Here is a 19,944-nt window from a genome sequence, read left to right as displayed (position 1 = left end):
TGGAATTCTTCATTCTTCATTCGCGGTGCCTGTGGGCGGTACTGGCTTCATTTGCCTGTTCTCCCGCCTGTTCTCCTCGTGTGGCCCCTCCGCTCTGGCTACCCTGACTTCATCGCTCGTGTGTGAACATGCCGAGCTCCCCTCCCTGGAACACTTTTTTTTTTTCCCCCAGGTGACTCTGTTGGGGACTTTACCCAGATACTCATCAGAGAGGCGCTCTCCAACAGCCTTACTTAAAAGGGTGCCCTTATCACGCTATCCCCAAATCTTCCCTAATTTCCATCTAGTATTGTTAGTACTTGAAAACACACACGCGCACGCACACACACACACACACGCATGCGCCCGCGCACACACGTTCCTTGTTTATTACCCGCTTCCCAAGTAGGAAACAAGCATCGTGAGAGTATCATCGTAGTGTTTGCCTTTCCTGCAAAGGGGCTTGTCCACAGCGAAGCTGGAGGACCACATCTTCCATGAAGCTGTGTGACAGCTCTCCTCTCCTGCCGACCGCGGACGAGTTTCCTCCCGTGTCCACCACTGCTGTGCTTTCACACCTCTCTAGCCTGTTAGATCGTAGGTCCTTTGAAGGTGGTCACACGAAGGGCTGTCTTCATGGCATTTTAGGGCACAGGCCTCGGAGTCCGTCAGGCCCAGGGTTCAATTCCAGCTCGGCCACTTGGAGGCTGTATGTCACCTGACTCAGAGCTTGTCTCCTGAGTAATTTTACTCATCTTTGTACCTTTGGTTTCTGGCACCATGTTCAGTGCTCTCGGTTTTATTTCCTCTGGGAATGTTCCCACGTTCTCTGCCCTTCTGCTATTCACGCGCGTCCTAACAGGCTGATGCGAGGGAGTGACGGGTGAGGGTGTCTGTGTCAGAGAGAGAGAGAGGATGGAGGTGGGAATAGTGTGAGTCTCCCCCCCCCGCCCCCCAGTGCTGCCATTGATTGTTAAATGTGCCCAGTGTGTGTCTCATTAGGGTCAGTTGGTGGCAGTGGGATTAAGTGTCAGCCATGTGGAGCAGAATCAGATGATAGAAGATTAAACTTTCAAATATTTGTACTTGCATTTGTACATTTCCAGTGTAGAACCCACAAGGGCAACCAAATTTGAGTGTAATTTCTGACATAGCTGCCTTAAATCAAGGGTGGATTTATTTTGATTCGCAGTTTGTACTGTAACTCAGTCATGACTTCTGTCTCAAATGAAACCATGGAAACAGGAGGTTTCAGAAGTTCAAAAGGGGTCATTTGACTGACGTCCAGTTAGATCTGCTTCAGAGAATGAGTTAATCATATCTCACACTAAAGTCTCACGTCAGCCTCACTTTCAGAAAAACGCTTGGTTCTATTTTTTAAAATATTTTTATTTACCTGAGAGGAGAGAGTGCGAGTGCATGAGTAGGGGGAGGGGCAGGGAAAGAATCCCAAGCATTTCCCCGCTGAGCCCCATGCAGGGCTCCATCCCACCGCCCTGAGAGATCCCGACCTGAGCTGAAGCCAGACGGAACCACCCATGCACCTCGCTTCCTGCAACTATCTAGGGAGAAGGCAGCTCAGCAGGACCATCAAAGAAGATACTGAAGAGAGAAGATACTTTATTCTGTGGTTGAGCGCAGATAACTGCACACGCTCTGCAGACACCTGCTGGTGTACCAGGGAAAGCAGCGGGCTCTAGGAGGCAGTTCTGTTTGAGCTGAGGAAGCTGGTCAGCCACAGCCATCCCTCTGATAGCATCTGCTCCCCACGTCGCCTCTCCGCTGTTTTCCACCCAGCCTCTGTGGCGTGGCCCCGTCACTCTGTCACTCTCAGGGTTAAGCTGTCCCTCCCGTGTCCTTGTGGCTCCGTGTCTCGCGTGGGTGTTTATGGTGTCACGGCCTCCGCTGGCCTTGACCGCCGGCTCCTTCCCACCACCTCTGAACCGTTCCTTTGCCTTTTCGTCTCAGGCACAAATGAACGTAGATAAAACAAGAAAGGGCATCTATCCATGATGCCTTTCACCTTCACATCCACTTGCCGTGTCTTCTTTACCTGGGGAAGCCTTTCCTGAGCCTCCAGTCTACACTCCTGGTGTCATCCGTGCTCAATAAAGGCTTGTTGAGGGAAGAGCTGAGGGAGTGTGAAGCCCACCTCCGCTAAGTCCTGGGAAGCCTTTTTGCTTCCTTTTCCCCGTCGTTCTTCCGTAGCTCTGAGCATCCCTTCTGTTGTCACCCACCCGTGGTTGTACCTGGCCCCTCGTCAGAGCCGGCCTGCCTGTCCCTGGCTGCGTGGGAGTGTGCTGAGCGTGCTGGATGCGGGTGCTTGCGTCTGGCAGCAGGATCTGTGAAAAGTGCCTGTGTGTTTTTCTTCCAGTCTTAGTTTCCTTCTTTTAAAGTAAATGTTAGGACTCTGTAGCTCTTGAGTCAGTATGACTCGAAGATAGAATTTCCCTGGTAGAATTTCCCTGGTAGAATCGTTTCTTGTTGGTTGCATTGAAATGCAAGCAACTTTCCTGACAACGATCAGCATTGAGTCATGGCCTTGCGAAGAAGTGAGGTTTGAGAGGAGGCCCCTGTCTCCAGTTTGGGGGCTGTGTTCTCACGTGACCATATTTAATACTGGGAAGTCTCACGGCTTCCCACACATCCCAAAGCTGGAGTTCAGAGTCCCCATTTGGGGTTCTGGAAGGACCCTTTGTTGTGCACTCTACTTGTTTTCTGTCCTGGCGGTATTGACTGTGGTGTGTCTCCCCAGAGATGTAGGCGTCCCAGAGACTGTCCCTCATCCACCTGCCTGATTCCTTGCAAAACTGTGTTCTCTGCCACGGCCTCTGTTGTTGCCAGCGTTTCTCTACCCTTCTCACACCATGTCTAAAAGACTGCTCTGGTGGGGCACCTGCTTTCAGCTCGAGTCAGGTCCCAGGGTCCTAGGATCGAGCCCTACACCGGGCTCCCTGCTCAGTGTGGAGCCTGCTTCTCCCTCTGTGCCTTCCCCTGCTTGGACTCTTTCTAGCTCTCTCTCATGTGCTCTCTCTCCTAATAATGGGTAAAATCTTTTAAGAAAATAAAATAAAAGACTGCTCTGGAATTCAGGAGCTGGGATTTAAATTCTTCTCACAAAACTGTTTTCCTGGAGGCATTTCACTTTCACTTGAAAAATGAAAGGATCAGATTAGCTGGACGCTGAAATCAGCCTAGTCCGCTCTGTCAGCGGGAGTCAGGCTCGCTGCTGTCCTGGTGCTGGGGCTTCCCTGGGGCTGCACACTGTCTTCCCAGGTGACTCGTCAACCTGACTGCAGAACCGAGCTGCTGGGAAGAGAAACGGCGGAGGAAGGGGAAGCAGGAAGGGGAAGAACAGTTTACTTAAAAGGAGAGACGCTACTTCTTGAACTCTATTTGGAAGAGGTCCTACAATGGATTCATTTATCCTCTTTTAGGCCTGAGGGTTCCTTCTAGGCCCCTGGGCCACATGTGCATTTGAAACGCGCAGAAGAACCCCGAGAAGGTGCAAGGACATGATTAGGACTGTCAGGAGCCAGTCTTGTCAGCGGGGGAGGCAGGCGTGTGTTTGGAGATGCTGTAGGCGAGGAGAGTGCCTGTCATCAGCTAGGCCTTCCTCCTTTTCCTGATCGCAGTGACTGGTAGTGGGGAGTTTTAGGACAGGGCTGAAGTCACCAGGACCTCGGAGGCCCATGTCACCCGGTCCTGACCCGAGGGAGCATTCCCAGATTCTGTGAGGTCACCTCTTCGGACAGTGGTGCTGACCTTCCCACGTGAGGCAGGTTGACCACGAGCGAAGCAAGCAGCATGTCCTGAGTCACTGCTTCAAGTGACAGAGCAGGGGAGAGAACCAGGGTCTTTCTTACAGTTCCTGTGCACTCTCTTGGCTAAGGAGTGGGGTGGGAGTGCAGGGGAGTGGAGTGATTGGCATTTCTGGTACTTCCCCTTGATCCTACCCCAGTGGGATGTTGGGAAGGGCTTCTGGGGTGCAGACGTGGACATGGATGTGGAAGAGGTGCCTGCTGAGTGGGGACGGCTTGTGCTTCTGTCTCCTGCCCCTCTGCCTGACATCCTGGCCCCTGATGACTCAGACACACCTGGTGCTGACACACTCACTAGCAGCTTGACTGCAAGGAGAGATCTCAAGGCAAGGGAGGCACATTCGGGGCAGAGTAGGAAACCATGTTGGTCCTCAGGTGTCTTTGGGGATACTGCTGCTTTTCCTCAAATGTCCCATGTCTTTGGTCTGGTCATGTATGTGTCTGGGGTGGGGTGGCTGGTGCTTCAAGAGAAGGAACACATATTCTGGGCTCTGCGACCTCATCTGGTCCTGCTGGAGGCTGACCTACCCAGGAAACCCTCCCCTGTTTATTCATGATCTGTTGCCATCTCAAAGCTTCTGGGTCACCTCCTCCTCTTGCCACCAGGAGGTCTCTGCAGATGGACCTCTGAAGAAGCTTCTAGAGAATCAGCCAGCATCTTGTTTATGTTCTTGGGGTTAGCAGAACTCACAGAATACTCATCCTTTCTCTTTATAGGCACAGGAAAGAGACTTCGCTTCCTGTGCTTTATCAGGCTTGGCTGTTTGATTATAAATTGAAGTTTTCCTCCCTCCTGTTGACTATGAAAGCAACATATGTATATTGTACGCATTTCAGAAACTCATAAAACTGAAACAAAAGTCCCCTATTTACATCCTTATTCAGAGAAAACCCCGGGGACATCGTGGAGATTTCTCTTCTGGTAGCTTTATCTGCACATGTATAAAAACTTCTAATACACAACTATCTTTAATATATTTTTAATTATAAGCAAAAAAGTTAAAGCTATGGTGGAGGACCAAAGTGTCTGTAGAGTCAGCAAATAAGTAGTATCTTTTGTGAGTATTTTTTACCGTCCCTGGATTCTTAGAGAACAGCAGGTGGAACGGAGAACAGTGCGGGGCTGCCGGAACTGCAGGGCCACGCGGGACTCCGGGGGAGCCCGGGTACGTGGAACGTCTGTGCCTGCCAGCAGCACTGTGGCCCTGGTGTGGTTTTCTGGACCCGGCGCTGTGTGGCGTAGGGCTGAGCCAGCCATGCCTGCGCATCAGACACGGGATGGGCAGCAGCGCACACGGAAGCCAGGGAGACCTCGGTGAGTCAGGCCTGGTGGGTGAACGCGGCTGGCCACAGCAGGACTCACCGCGCGCGCCTGAGTTAGAACATCCGTGTCTGGTAAAAACAGAATGGAAGCCACATGTGTAAATGAAAAGTGCCTGGTAGTCATGTCAGAAAAGGTAAACAAAACAAAACAAAACCAACAGATATGATTTATTGTAGTATATTCAGCCCAATACACCCCAAATATGGACGTTTCAGCACGCGACCAGTACTTTTAAGATTATTCACGTGGTATCTTATGTTACTTTATATGCGGAAGACTTTGAGATCTGGTGTGAAGTTTACACTTAGAACCGTTAACCTTGGGCAGGTCCCCATGCTTCCCCACGGGTTGGTTTTCTCATCTGTGAATCTGGGTAATGACCTTACCAGGCTGTCGTGAGAACCAAAAGAGAAAAATGAGCCTCCAGAGGTTCGTGGGGTCCTGGACAAGGACCTGCTCGGCGACCCTAGGGGTGAACGGCTTACACCACAGAAGGCAGGCTCACTTCCTTAAGCTTCTTTCCCTCACTGGTTTGAACTTTGGTTGACCTGTCATCCCCCACGATGGGTCGAGGCTGTAGGTGGAACAGAAACTACCCCCAAAGGGTCAGGCCCAGTCTCTGCCAGAGCAGTCACAGTGTCAACCCCATTTTGTTTAAATAACTTCCACTTTCGCTGGGCAGAGCTTGGCAGGCACACTGCCCTCTGGGATGTGGGCCGGAGCAGAAGGGAGGCAGGAGACAGAGCAGGGAGAAGAGGGAGGAGAAAGTAGGACAGAGGAGGAAACGGAGATACAGGGTGGTCAGGAAGGAGGGGAAGGGAAAGGCCGGGGCAGGGCGGGGGACAAGAAGACTGAGAGATCCCTGAGATCTGAGATCCGTGAGATCCCTTTAGACAGAACCCCTGGCAAGTGTAGCTACGTGTTTGTTACAAAAGGTTTACTCTTCAAAGGCATTTGGTTTGTGAAGTGTGTGTCATGGAGTTTTAGAGCCAGTTCCTCTCCTGGGAGTCAGAGCTGTAGGCTGCGAGAAGGCAGCCGTTACGGCATGTTTCCTCCATCTTTTGGTGAACCTGCGAACTGTGTTCTATTTCATTGGTGGTTAATGTGCTTAGATTGGTTCCTGGAGCCACAGACCATAAAAGGAGAGTGCACAAGTTTAGACTTTGTCACGAAACTGAAGAGTCATAGAATCAAAGACCTTATTCCACACAGTAGTTTCTTTACCAGCATATTTGGCAAATGGTTCCCCAGGTCCAGTCGGGGCCCCCCTATGGGCAGAGCTCACACACACACACATAGTCAGACCATCTTTTACTGAATAACTCCGGGGGCTATGAGGTTGTCTCACTCTTGTGTTACGCTACACTTTGTCTTCTGGTGACTTTCACACGTAGGGCCCAACACCACCTGCCAAGGTCACTGGCAAGTGAATGAATGCCTGTTTCTGAAGGTCAGACCTCAGACCCTGGCTAGTCTGGCTAGTCCCTTAAATTGTTCTTCATTCTGATGATTTCAGACCCTTCCCCATTTTGAATGACTCCTTTGGGGCAGGACATCCTTGTAAATGCTCTTCTATAATCCAGCTGCCCAGAACAATATCTAACCCTGTAGTGAACAATTTCCAAAACACAGTAAGGTAACAAGGACTACTCTCCCATCCCAACACAGAGTTTAAAGACTTACAGGTTTAACCCAAAGATGATAACCCAGTGGGGCTCAGACCTGCCTCAAAGGAAGGGAGACTCGGACTCTGTGACAGTGAGGGCGAGCGGCAGTGGTAGTTCATGGGCCTCTAAGTCCTGCCTGCACCTGGCCGCTGGGGGCTGAGGCGCTGCAGGGTCCCTTGCAAGGACAGGAGACTTGGCCTTGGTGTCGTGGGAGGTAGAACTTGCAAAAGAGGTCACCTTCATAAAAAGCTGGATCCTCTAACAAGTGTAAAGTCTACGACAAAAAGCCAAGAAAACCCTGCCGCAAGCCTTAGGAAGCCATGAGAAAGTTTGCTAGGGATTTGGGTAAAATGAAAAAAAAATGCATATATATGTGTGTCTGTATGTCAGAAGAGAGATTACCCCCAGGTCTGTGATATGTACTGGCTAGAGGCCTTGCCAATTGTCGTCCGTCTAGACTATGAGACACATACTGAGGAATGACGTAAGAGCTCGTCCGGGGCCACTGGCATTCCAAAGAAGTTGCCAGAAGCAAATGCAAAACGGTTCTCCATAAATTTCCCCCAAGGTCTAGGTCAGATGGGACTGTCATGGGGAAACAATTATAAAACATCAGTGAAACTTCGTACGATGAGGAGGACATAAGACATACCTGTTACTTGTCAGCAGACACAATAAGAAAATTCACATCCCAAAATTGCAGATAGCAAAATAAGGTAAAAGACATAATAAAACAAGTATGCCAAAAATGTTAAATGAGGTAAGAAAAGGGGTGTGTGTGTGTAGAAATCCCCGTGAAAAGAACAGCGTGCTAAAAACAGGAGGATTTTCTTAAAAATCATATAAATCTTTTAGGACTTAGCAGCTAGTCTCCAGTATGAGCACGTCCACGGAAAGGCTGACAGCTGAACAGAGATGGTTGAGTTAGTGAAGTAGAAGGTGGCTCCCCAGAAAGGACCCAGATGTGCATGAAGAGAGAGACAAGGAAGGAAAGAAAATCCAGAGCTGAAGAGATGCAGGGAGAGTCAGGAACGCCAGCCTGTAAGGCTGTGGAGAGGCACCTCTGGAAAAGATAATAAAGGAGAGTATTAGAAACTAAAGAAATAGGTGAAAGTGTCACTTAAAGAAGCACACGTACTGCCAAGCTGATGGCCCCAAACTGTTTTCAGTGTGGGGTCCTTGCAGATACCACTGCTGTGCACTCGTGTCTGTGTGCACGTGTGTCAGGGGGCATGTGTGTTGGTGTGCACAGGAGCGCATGCTCGCGGGGGCGGGTGTGCACGGTGCCCGTAAGGTCACCGTTCACTGTGCCTTTGCAGACCCGATGTGAGGCTCTTTGAACTTAATTTGTGGTTTTGTGACCCTGCTGTATGACTGCAGCACACAGAGCCCAACTCTTTGCCTGGGGAGCATGTCAGGAGAACACGCGTGAGGCGCCCCCTTCCCCCGCTCCCACTGTCTCCTTGGTGCTGGTCACTGTGGTGTCACCTCGATGAGCACTGAGCAGTGGAATCACGCACTTCTGCGCTAATTTCCTCTTCCATTCTCCCTGGCCACCTTCTCTGCCTCTGTGTCTCTTGGGCTCACATCTGTATTCACATTCCCGTGTTAGGTTTGACTCTCCCAGGAGAGCACGGTTCCTGAGTATCTTCGGGCGGAAGCTCCCACACTCCCTCACCCTAACCTATGACTTCGTCCCTCACCACACCTCCCCAGCACATTCAGGGGTTCCCCGGGGGTAATATGAGGAAGGTGCAAAGTACGGTTCAAAGAACACGATATTTGGGAAGAAGACACCTGAGTTGTGGTCCTAGAGTCAATATTTATGAGCTGGTGAGAGGCAGTGAAAATCTCTTTTGTGAAAATCATTTTTCCCAGCAATAAAATGTGCATTAATACCACCTATCTTCATTTTTTGGAAAAATATTTGAGTGCCTAAACTGTCCCAGGGAAGACTCTAGGTGCTGAAGACAGCAGAGAACAAAACCAATAAGAGACCTTTTGGAGTCTTTACCAGGATTAAATAAGATACTGCTGCAAAGAGCTTAGAATGCTTGCAGGCTTAGAAAATGTGCTTAGCAATATTTTTGCATAATATATACTGAGTATCTACAGTGTTGCAGTCAGTATTGTAGCCCCTGAAGATACAGTATTGAGCAACACCAGGGGCAAGAGGTGAGAGCATGAACAAGCAAAATAAATGAGTTCTTTAATTTCAGAAAGCCCTGTGCTTGCCCCATTCAGGTGCAATCAGTCAGTGCATACAGAAGCTCCTGGAGATGGATGGGGAAGTTTTATTTCAGAAACTTAAGCCAAGGCAGCCACTTGAACAGTAATGCCAGGTGTGGAGGGACAGCTGAGGAAAGCAGCCCGCTGCGCTGCGATGTGGCCCAGGGTGCACAGGAAACCCCGCCTGAAGCCTGCAGGTTTACCAGCCGTGCTTGGGGGCATCTCTTCCTCCCCTAGGAAAGGGGTTCTGGTAAAGCCCTCAGATCCTGGGCTTCTGATAATGACTCCATAACTAGTCTTCTTTGTGGCTGTTGTTAGTCAAATCATCTGTAATTCTCGGATTCTACTCCAAACTTACTCCACTCTTAGACATTTCTACTCCCTTCTCCAGCTGTGATGTCCTAGGGTTACACACCCACAAGGTGGGAAGAAACCGCTGGAGTCCTGTCATCGCTCCACCTCCGAGTAGGGGGTGGACCCTCAGAAGGCGGCCCTGAGGAAAAGAGGTTCTGCACCGGGAGTTAGCAGATGACGACTGGAGTGCTGGCCCGCGTCCGCTTTGGTGGGTCTGCTTACTGACCCATTACAGGTAATGATCCCGCTAGCAGTTGTGATGGGGAGTAAGCAAAAGGGCTATGTGAAAGCACTTTGGGAATCCAAAATGTTCTAGAAGTGAGGGCAGGATTGATGCAGGGGCATGTATGGCAGCCAGCTCCTGGCATTGGGGGAGCGCTCCGACCCCTTCTCCGAGGGACGCCTGTGCCCTGTTTTGTGACCCCACCTTGTGGGACCTAGCCTCGCTCCTCGCATCCTTTGATTCAGCCAGTCTCCTCCTGAAGGAAGTGGCTGAAGTTGTCATGGCTAAAAGTATCTGATTCAACCGACCTTTGGAAGATTCGTTGGTGTATCTCCATAACCCCAGTATCTGAAGGTTATACTCCCTGGCTTTTGTTTCTGATTAGAAACAAACAAACAACAACAACAACAAAACCAATTCTTGTCTTTAGTCTGAAAGGATGTCATCAGGAAATTTCAGGATGCGATCAACTAAACAGAACTTTCCAAGTTTTACAGGAAGTGGGACATTTGGAAAACGCCAGTGAGGCCCTGAGCTGTGATTGAGCTGTGATTTGGACACTGTTGTTCTTTGGACTTCTGCCCCCCAGCTCACTCCCACCCAGGCCTCCAGCAATTTTCATATCTTAATTTAATCATTAACTGGTAGCAAAAAAATTTTCCTGTGTGATCTCAAACTGTTTTGGGGCCACGCTGAGCACCCAGAGGAGGACCAGACACAGCCTCTTCTCCCCAAGGACTCTCCCTGCACTCTGGGGGGGACTGGAGAGGGCTGGTAGAGACAGAGCTTACCTGCCATTGTGATTACCAACTGATGTGTGCAGGGGTGTGGGTGGGGGGTGATGAAGCTGGCAGCAGGGGAGGAATCGCGTTAGGGCGGACCTGTCTGCCTTTGTTCATGCAGGGAGATCTGGGAGGACCCCCTGAGAAAATGACGTTTGAGCAGAGATCTGGGTAGGAATAACTAGACTTCAGAAGCGGGTGAGGGGAGAAGAGTGTCTAAAGCTTTCCAAGCAGAGGGAACTTTGTGCAAAGATGTCGGGCAGGAAGAAGCTTTGCATGTTGGAGGAACTGAAAGCCTGGTGGCTAGGCTAAGGCACAGAGCAAGGGAGACTAGGGTGGGAGGGAGACAGAAGGGGGACCAAGGTCAGGTCAGGCCAGGCATCAGCCCGTAGGCCCGTCACCCTCTGTGGTCTCTATCCTGAGAAACCCGTGTCAGAAGATGTGGCAGGTTAGGGCAGCGGAGGAGGTGGAAATGTAGAGAAGGGGGACACACTGGAGAGATGTTTCCAAAGAGGTACTCTAGAGGAGTTGCCCAGGATTTGGATAAAAGAAGAGCTGGGAAGGGAGGTATCAGGGTGCCGTCCAGGTTCTGACCTGCCAAAGAGGGGCACTGGCCGTTCTGAGCCACGCTGTCTGGGTGCTCATCCTCAGTGTGAGCCCTGGGGCTGCCTGTCCGGGTGCACACCAGAGTGTGGTCTAGTTTCCCGGAGCAGACGCTCACATCTGGAGAGTGAGTGGGGAGCTGCAGGAGACAGGGAGCTCGCAGAGAGGCAGCGGGGGCGAGCAGGGGCGAGTGGGAGGTGTACCAGGAGATGCGGGAGGAGAAAGAGAGGCTGGGGACACCAAGGAGGATGATGGTCAAAGGTTGGAGGTCAGGGTGCCTGTGGGGTCAGGGGGTTCAGAGATAGAGGAGGAGGATGGGGGAGGGAATATCAGAGGTTGGAGGGGGAAGTGGGGGCGGGAAGTCAGAGACTGGAGGGGGGACAATGGGGCCGGGGATCAGACTTTTGCGGGGGAGAAAGTGGGGGGAGGATAAGAGGTTGAAGGGGGAGGGTGGGGAGGGGAGATCAGAGATTGTGGGGTAGAATGGGGCGGGAGGGATCAGAGCTTGGACGGGGAGGATGGGGGTTCAGACTTCTGAGGGGCGGGGGTAGGAGGGTAAGAGGTTGGAGAGGGAGGATAGGGGCAGGAGATCAGAGATTGGAGGGGGACGATGGGGGCGGGGGATCAGACTTGAGGGGTGGGGGAGGGAGGATGGGGCGGGGTATCAGATTGGAGGGGGGAGGATAGGGAGGGTCCAGGAAGGACTGAGACAGTTTTGGAGGGAGGAGGGTCAGAGATGCGAGAGGACGGGGCAGACAGAGATGGGAGAGTCAGGGGACAGGGGCTGGGCGACCAGAGATCCACAGGCTGGCAGACAGGCGGGACCTTTCCGAGTCCGACCCCGGCGCCCTCAGGTGGCCTCAGTCCCCGCCGCTCCGGGGGCTCCCCCAGGTTCCGGGAAGTCCTGGGGATCCGTGCGGCAGCGCGCGCCGGGGGCGCGGGAGACGGACGGTCCCGGCGCCCCCCGCGGGACGCAGCCGGCGCCCCCGCGCGCGGGGAGCGGCCCCCGGTCCGGAGCCCGTGTGGCTGGTGGCTGCTGTTTGTTTGGTCGCTGCCGCTGGCCTCTGGCGAGCTGTGCGCCCCGCTGGCGCGCGGCCGGCTGCAGTGCCTGCAGGTGTCGGTGTTCGCCAACAGCAGCTGGGCGCGCACCGACGGCCTGGCGCGGCTCGGGGAGCTGCAGGCCTATAGCTGGAGCGATGGCTCGGACGCCATCCGCTTCCTCAGGCCCTGGGCGCGGAGCGGGTTCAGCGAGCCGCAGTGGGACCGGCTGCAGCAGATACTTCGGGTGTACCGCCGGAGCTTCACCAGGGACGTGCGAGAATTCGTCAAGATGCTGCGGCTGGACTGTGAGCTGGGGGTGGGACCCTGGGCCCGGCGGGCGTTCTGCCTCCCCCTCCGAGACGCCCGGCTCGCGCCCGCGTCTCCGGATCCCCGCTTCTGTCCGGGGCGCTCCCCACCCCTGACCCTGCACACTGGCCCTGTTCCTCCTGCCGCTGGTCCCCCACTCCTTTCCCGGGACTCTGCGTCCCCCACTAGAGCGCTGACATGCATTTTTCCTCCTCGGTCCCTTCTAATCCGTTGGGCCCTTCTTTGGTCTTTGTCCTGTCCTTTTCTCAGATCCCTTTGAGATCCAGCTGTCTGCTGGATGCGAGCTGTACCCCGGGAACACCTCGGAAAGCTTCTTCCGTGTGGCATTTCAAGGAAAAGAGATCATGAGTTTCCAAGGAACTCATTGGGTGCCAGCCCCCGATGCCCCCTCTTGGGCAGGCAGGGCCACCAAAGAGCTCAATCAGGACCAGGGGACCAGAAAGACCCTACAGTGGTTCTTAAATGACACCTGCCCGCAATTTGTCAGAGGCCTCCTGGAGGCAGGGAAGTCGGAGCTGGAGAAGCAAGGTGAGCCCGCCTCTCTCACCCCTGCCCTCCACTCCAGCACTCCGCCTGGTGCTCCCCCTTCTGACTTCACAGCCCTTGGATCATCCTGGGGCCAGAACAGCTGAGGAAGGCATGGGTGAGGACTGAGGGTCATCCCACAGACATTAACGGAGCACCCACTGGGTTCCATGAACTGAATTAAATAAACACTGGGTCAAACAGGGTCTCTTCTGAGGGGAGGATGGGAACGCAGGGGAACAGTTACAGGCATGTTTGAAACCCTTACAGGAGAACACAGGGCACTCCAGGGGTCCAAGCAGATGCACTCACGGGAGCTTGGGATGGGGCGAGCGTCAGGGAAGGCTTTCCTGCAGAAGCCAAGGCGAATGGACAGTCATGAGCTCCATCTCCAGAGGGGGAAATGTGGGCTGCAGAGTGCTTGCCTTGACACCCCCCACTTCCTTATCGGACACAGTGAAGCCCGAGGCCTGGCTGGCCACTGGCCCCCATCCCGGTCCCGGCCGTCTGCTGCTGGTGTGTCACGTCTCTGGCTTCCACCCGAAGCCCGTGTGGGTGATGTGGATGCGGGGTGAGCAGGAGCAACAGGGCACCCAGCGAGACAACGTCCTGCCCCATGCTGATGGGACGTGGTATCTCCGAGTGACCCTGGATGTGGAGGCCTGGGAGGCGGCCAGTCTGTCCTGCCGAGTGAGACACAGCAGTCTGGGAGGCCAGGACATCGTCCTCCACTGGGGTGAGAAAGAGCTGGGGCCTGTCTGGCCATGGCAGACGTGGTCCACAAGCATAGAGGGAGGCACTGGCCATGGGGTGGGTTTGGACACACAAAGGATAGAAAAGTTTCCAAAATGACCCCCCCCCCCCCCCCCGCAAACCAGGAGGGTTAGAAGAGGGAGTTTCAGATACTGGAAGGAGGGGGATGAAGTCTGAACTCAAAAAGGGTTGAGATAAACGACCCATATATAAGAAAAAGTAGACCCAAGAGTTCACAGGTCTGGAAACTGCTGGTAAATAAAAGTCCCCAGAGAGGTCACGGCCCACAGGAGGGCACCATGGATTGTGGAAAGGCTGGGGGCCAGGGGAGCAAGGTAGTTGCCGGGTCTTAAGTGCTTCTTGATTGCCCAGCATGGAGTCTACTTGTCCCCGGCTCCTCTGGAACAGGTGCCATCCTCCTCATTTTATTGTCGAAGACACAGAGACGGAGCGAAGTCAGGCTCAGGGCTCTTGGTCTCATGGGTGGTGGAGAGGGGAGGAGCTGGATCCAGGCTCAAGTCCCCGTGGCTACCTGGTTGTCCTTCCTGTGTGTGCTATACCGCTGTGTGCAGAAGTGAAGGGGCCCCGGCCCCCAAGCCCTGAAACAAGAGGGGGCCTTGAGACCGCCGAGGAATGGGAGGGGACACTCCATGTGCGGGAGGCAGTGAGAGGCACCCGTGGCACCCTCCCATAGTCTTAGACCGTGGCTGGGACTAGGGAGGGTCCTGGGCTGACAGCCTGTGTTCTGCACGCAGAGGGGAGCCACTCCTCCACGTGGCTGATCCCGGTGGCCATACTGGGGTCCCTCCTGATGAGTGGATGCGTTGGATGCTTAGTCCTCTGGTGCAGGAAGCACGGGTAGGTCTCTCCTTCCCAACCACTCCTACCTTCAGCCTCTCCCCATTTCCTCATCCCTCCAGCCCCTCTCCCTTTTCCCTTAACATTCTCTCCCTTCCTACATCCTCTCAGTTCCTATCAAGGCATCCTGTGACTGTGGTCACTGCACCTGTCTTTCTGGGACTCAGGACCCCAACTGCCCAGGTTGTCAGCTCAGCAGCTGAGGTTGAAAGGAGAGGTGCCTTGAAGAAGCAGAGAACACAGGGCAGCTCTCATCACATCCTTTAAACATTTTATCTAAGATGACTGAAGTTCTTTTTCTGTATACTGAAAGTTTATAAACTCCTATGGTTCTATAAAAATAGACGTGCAAATGTCCAGGGACAGGCAGATACAGGCTGGGGTGTAATGTCGTGTGTGGTCACCGTGTGGATGGTATGATCAGCAGTGAGCTGGGAAGTGCTTGCTCCTGGGGAAGCAGGTCCAGCTGTTGTCAACAGCAGAGGAAGAACTACCAACAAAATGAATGAGTTTCTAAAAATAGGACCCTGGCTTGGCTGCGGCCTACAATCTTCAAGAGAAGCAGACACCTGGATTTTCGTGTGAGCCTGCCTGATATAGGAATGTGCACTGAAGCTTTTACAAAATGTTTGGGACACCCCAGATACATCTCTGTTTCTTGATGGCAATGTGGGGGCTTCTTGGATAAAAGTTTGGCCTAAATGACAAATTGGTAGTTTTAGGGCAGGGTTTCTTTTGTGACTTTGGATTTATAAAGGGGGACATTTTCTTCTTTAAAAGAAAGTTAAGTTGTAAGGAACAGATGTTTCTTCAGATTTTATTTGGCGTAACTGATTTATAAGGAGAAATCATAATGTATGTCTATTAGAGAGGAAAATAGTTACTCTGGGTAGGGGTGTTTCCAGTGACCAGTTGTTTTTTTCACATTGGAGGAGGACAGTCATAAGGTGTCTCTGCAAACAGGTCCCCCCACTTACAGCTCTTAAGTGGGACAATGCTCGGGAAGGGGTGAAGCCACTTGGGCAGCTGTGGGCTGCGCAGACCAGCACCGGCCGTCTGCCCTGTTCCTAGTTAATGATCCTTGAACATCCAGAAAACATGGGACTAAACCTTCAGAGAGTCTTTGCTTGAGAAAATTAAGATTTGGCCTCACTGGTCGAGCCTCGGATGTGGGTGAAGATCTTGCCAGTTCCTGAACCGGTGGTTCCCAACTGTGACGTCCTGACCAGCAGCCTCAGCACCACTGGGAACTGGCACATAGTCTGGACCCCGTCTCAGACTTCCTAAATGAGAAATGGGAGTCCCGTGTGACCTGTCTGGAGTTTCAGCCGCTGTGCTTTGGGTCATGCGGTGCTACAGATTCCTCAGAATGGTAAGTGAAAATAATGGCCTGGGTTATTCAGGGAAGGCTTTCTGGAAGGGGCATCTGGCTCAGGACTTGCACAGGTAGTGAGGAAACCAGTGCACTGGGTCCGGACACCAGAGTTCTGGCCTCGGAGTCAGTGTCCTCCTGCATCAAGTGGAACCAGGCAGCAGATCCTCAGTCCGGCATGAACCTGCTGGTGCCTCGGTCTTGGATGGCTTCCAGACCCGTGAACTGGGAGTGATGCATTTCCATTGCTCTTCAGCCACTCCTTGGACGGCGTTTTGTCAACGCAGCCTGCACGGGCTGAGACGATGATCTCACAGAGGGTAGGGAGCACATGTGTGCCTGTGTGTGTGGTTGTCTGCAATGCCTTCAAACCATGGGCCTCTTATTGTCTTTGGTGTCTCCCCCCTCACCCCCCAAGCCATGCTGTTCAGCTTAGCTTCCTCCAGCAGCATCCGGGCTATGAACTTGACCCAACAGACTGTGTTCCTAGGGCAAGAGTGGTAAACGCCCTTCTGAAATTGTTTTGGAAATGCTTCAGCATGGACTTACAGAAACTCTGGGTCTTTTTAAAGAAATTGATTTATTTTGGAAATAAAGTCCTGTCTCTGGGAAAATCTGTCTTGTCTTCAAATCCTTAGCCCAGAACATCTCAGGAAGCCCCGAGAATTCATTTTAGACTGTTGACACTCTCTTCGTCCATATCTCTTCATTATTTAGGGATAGGCTGCTTGTCCCTGCGCTCCAGATTCGTCCTTCTGTGCTTGGTGACAGGTGACAGTGGGTGGAATTCCTCCGATCACTTCTTTAAAGTTAGCATAGCTTTAAGCTTTTTCAGTTGAGGGCCCTAGAGAGACACTGCAGGAGGCTCTGCTGCAGTTTCCAGCTACCGCGTGACCGTGGCTGGGCGTGGCGGGTCTGCAGAGTGGGCACAGAGGCACCCGGTGCACTGTGGTCCCAGCCATGTACCCAGAGCTCACAGACCCTGGTGACCTTGCAGCTTCAGCCTGGCCATAGCCTTCCCATGCCCTGTTGATAGGGACACTGGCTCCTGCTCCTGCTGGTGCCCCTTCCCTCGGCCGGACCCTCACATCGCCTGCGCTTGGTCCACCTGGCGCCTGGAGGTTTCCCCTGAGTGCAGTCCCCGGGCTGAGGTCTGCAGAATTGCTTCCAGCTCGTCCAGTGACTGCAGGCCAGCGCTGGCCTGGACAAGCCCACGAACGTCTCTGCTACACCTTCTCCGCTGAGGTGTGCACCCCAGCCTTGGGGAAGGGTTACCTTTCCAGGCATGTTCCTCCTTGCATGTTCTCCTCCGGCCCTGGAGTTTTATAGAATTTTGTTTTATCTTCATTATTATCTTATCATAGTTCACGAATTCTACTCAACCTCCTCTGCTTAGCTTATTGTTTGGTTTCTGCTTCCTACTAGGACCTAGGTAGATGCACATGGGTGCGTCTGTGACCCTCCAGAGGCACTGATGAGTTTTACGGGGCTGTCACTCAAGTTTACTTTTGCTCTCAAGTCTGTGGCATTGGGTTGATCCCCTTTGCTGTGAGCTGTAGATTTTTCTCCCAGAACTTTGACTTGATGTTCTTTGCCAGACCATCCTCAGAAGTTTAGGGTGCAATTGAGAGGGGGCTCTCCATAAGCCAGGACAGGTGTAACCTGGGACAGACACTCTGGTGACTGTTTGCGGTTTGTGCTCAGCTGGGGCTCAGTCCTGGCTGCTGTGCCCCTGCTCCTGGGCCGGGCCTGTGCTCCGAGACGAGGCATACCTTTCCACACCACTGCCGCTTTCCCGGCTCTCCCGTCCCTTCAGTCTTCCCTTGGCTTCTGGGTTCAGTGTGGCTCCTGCTCAGTGATGCGGCATGAAGAGGCTGGACCCTCTTCATCTTCTTTTTCTGAACTCAGGCTGGGTTTTCCTTTTGCTGATTCTTTTGAACCATCCCTAGAGTGGCTCTTCCACATTTTTGTGCCCTGGCTTTTCACCCTGCATTGAGCCATTTTTCCTATTCTCTTGTCAAAGTCGGGATTACCCGAAATAATTTCCACATCTTCCTCCTTCCTGGCTCACAGGGGGAGTGATTTTCTGCTCATCCCGTTCTGCAGGGAGATGTCTGTCTTTGCTAAGCCAGACCCTTCCATCTGGGGTTTGCTTGGCACAGGCCTGGGGCTCACGCCCGGTGTCTTGCCACACACAGTTTCCCCCCATTTAGCACACCACTGTTCACAGACAGCCAGTTTACAATACAAACACAAAATTGTTGCCTGTGGGTAAAAGCTCCTCTTTTTGAGAAATCTTGAAGTTCTGTATCTGGATAATATTTAGCATTTTAACATATGTCTGTATACTTTTCTTGATACTTTGTTTCTCATTCTTATCCATGTAAGATATGCACTCATTTCTGTGTGCCTCGGGGGAAGAATGTGGCAGAACAGAAAACAGAATCTCTAGGTTATGTTTCCGAATGTTCAGTGATGGCAGACAGAACAGGATGTCAAGCCTAAACAGAACATCCTCACGAAACAAGATCTTCCTACGTCAGAGCACAGTGTTTCTCCTGGGCAGAGAGGTATGTAGGGGCTCTAAATGCAGACAACACCTGTCCCCTCACGCCCAGCAGCATTCCCAGGGAGGCAGCAGATCCCAGCAGGAATGCCTGGGTGGCACTCCTGGGCAACGGAGCAGGGAAAGCCGAACAAAACTTCATGCTCATGATTGTGCACAGAAATGTCAGAGTGTGCACTGGTCTGCGAGGCTGCGCAGGAAGTGAGGTGAATATCTGAGCAGTGACCTGTGGACGAGCACCAGGGGCTGTTGGATTAGAGTCAGGACTCCAGGGACTGGGGCAGAAACTGGGGAAAGTTATGGTTACACCTCCCTGACCACAGAGTAGAACGATGCTCAGACTTAGAAGTTAGAGGTTAACCAATAGAAACTGAAGAAAGTGCTATTTCTTGCTCATTGAACTTACAGTCTAAGATTTACACCTGTTACCTGCGGGTTGCTGTGTCCTGCATAAATGATAGCCCTCAGCACTGGAGCCCGTGCATGTTGAGATGCTCGCTGGGACTGTGCTGGAAAATGTATTGCGATGCATCGTTGGCAAGTGGACACATGGTGATGTCGGGTAGAAGAAACAGAGGGTCAAAGTAGCCTTGTTAGAACTTCCTGAGATGATTAACTTCCTTGAGTTCCAGAAATACAGCTCAAAATGAGGGAATTGGGAAATTACATCTGTGGCCTGTATCTCGGTTTCTAGATTTCAACAGCAGTGACCACATCAACCCTAGCCTAACAGCTCCATGACAGTCCTGGCCTGGGGAGCTCCATCTTAGAAATATAAGTCTGACTCCCAGGGAACACGTTTTGCAAGGTACAAAGTTGCATGTTCTGTGCTGCATTTCAGACCTCAGAGTCCTGGTGCTTCCAAAAGAGAGAGAGGAAGTGTAGTTGGTTTCTCGCCATGTGATCAAAGAGCGCCCAACACAGAGAATGTGCTGGGAGATCCAGGCCTTGCCCAGTGAGCCATCCTGAGCCTTGACAGTTGAGATGTCTTACTGGCTTGGTGGCCTTTGGAAAAGTCCTCTTGTCTTGGGCCTGAAAGCCAACTGCCAAGGCAGAGGGACCCTTGTGTCCCCTACAGATGTGACAAAAAGAACTAAACTTAGCTCTTTCCACAGGTGATAAGGCCATGTACCTGGAAAACCCAAGCAACCGTATTTGATAAAGCAAATAACAACTTGAATTTGAACAGGAAATAACAACTTGAATTTTTGTCATGTGGACAAGGTAAGTGTGTGAAAATCAAAGCTATTCTCTCTATTAACAACAATTAATTAGAATTGAAAATGTGAATAAATAGTCCATTCAAAAAAAGTGGCAGAAATATGAAATTCTTAGGAAGGAATTTCACAAGAATGGTACATACCCCAAATGAAGAAAAGCAGAGTCTTCCGAAGGGCGAAAGATGTGTTCTGAATTAATGGAAAGATGTGGCCTATTCTTGGTTTAGAATAGTTAATATAATCAAATATCAACCCCTAAGATGTGTAAATTAAATGAAATTATAAGTATTAAAATGGCCA

At 52.1% G+C, this 19,944-nt stretch overlaps 1 protein-coding gene across 3 annotated transcripts; it reads left to right on the top strand.

Moving 5' to 3' along the window:
- Positions 1–11,769: 11,769 nt before the first annotated feature.
- Positions 11,770–16,602, top strand: LOC125085505 (antigen-presenting glycoprotein CD1d-like). 3 transcript variants are annotated; one of them, XM_047703915.1, is made up of 5 exons: positions 11,770–12,328; positions 12,600–12,878; positions 13,333–13,611; positions 14,384–14,486; positions 14,589–16,563. In XM_047703915.1, exons 1-5 carry the CDS (start codon positions 12,313–12,315, stop codon positions 14,617–14,619), a joined length of 708 nt encoding a protein of 235 aa, XP_047559871.1. In that variant the 5' UTR covers positions 11,770–12,312; the 3' UTR covers positions 14,620–16,563. The 3 variants fall into 3 exon arrangements, with proteins under 3 accessions (XP_047559871.1, XP_047559870.1, XP_047559872.1); XM_047703914.1 differs by having other exon boundaries at positions 12,177–12,328; positions 14,598–16,569; XM_047703916.1 differs by lacking the exon at positions 11,770–12,328 and having other exon boundaries at positions 12,680–12,878; positions 13,215–13,611; positions 14,589–16,602.
- Positions 16,603–19,944: the final 3,342 nt, after the last annotated feature.

The sequence above is a fragment of the Lutra lutra genome, chromosome 15, assembly GCF_902655055.1.
Source record: "Lutra lutra chromosome 15, mLutLut1.2, whole genome shotgun sequence".
NCBI lineage: Eukaryota > Metazoa > Chordata > Mammalia > Carnivora > Mustelidae > Lutra > Lutra lutra.
Note: the sequence above shows the minus strand (reverse complement) of the source record. Positions and strands in the feature narration are given on the sequence as shown.

Excerpts from the sequence above, each read along its gene's own strand:
- LOC125085505 (XM_047703915.1), top strand. Across the intron at positions 13,612-14,383 it reads GGACATCGTCCTCCACTGGG|AGGGGAGCCACTCCTCCACG; the intron begins GTGAGAAAGAGC and ends TTCTGCACGCAG. Across the intron at positions 14,487-14,588 it reads CTCTGGTGCAGGAAGCACGG|TCCTCTCAGTTCCTATCAAG; the intron begins GTAGGTCTCTCC and ends TCCCTTCCTACA.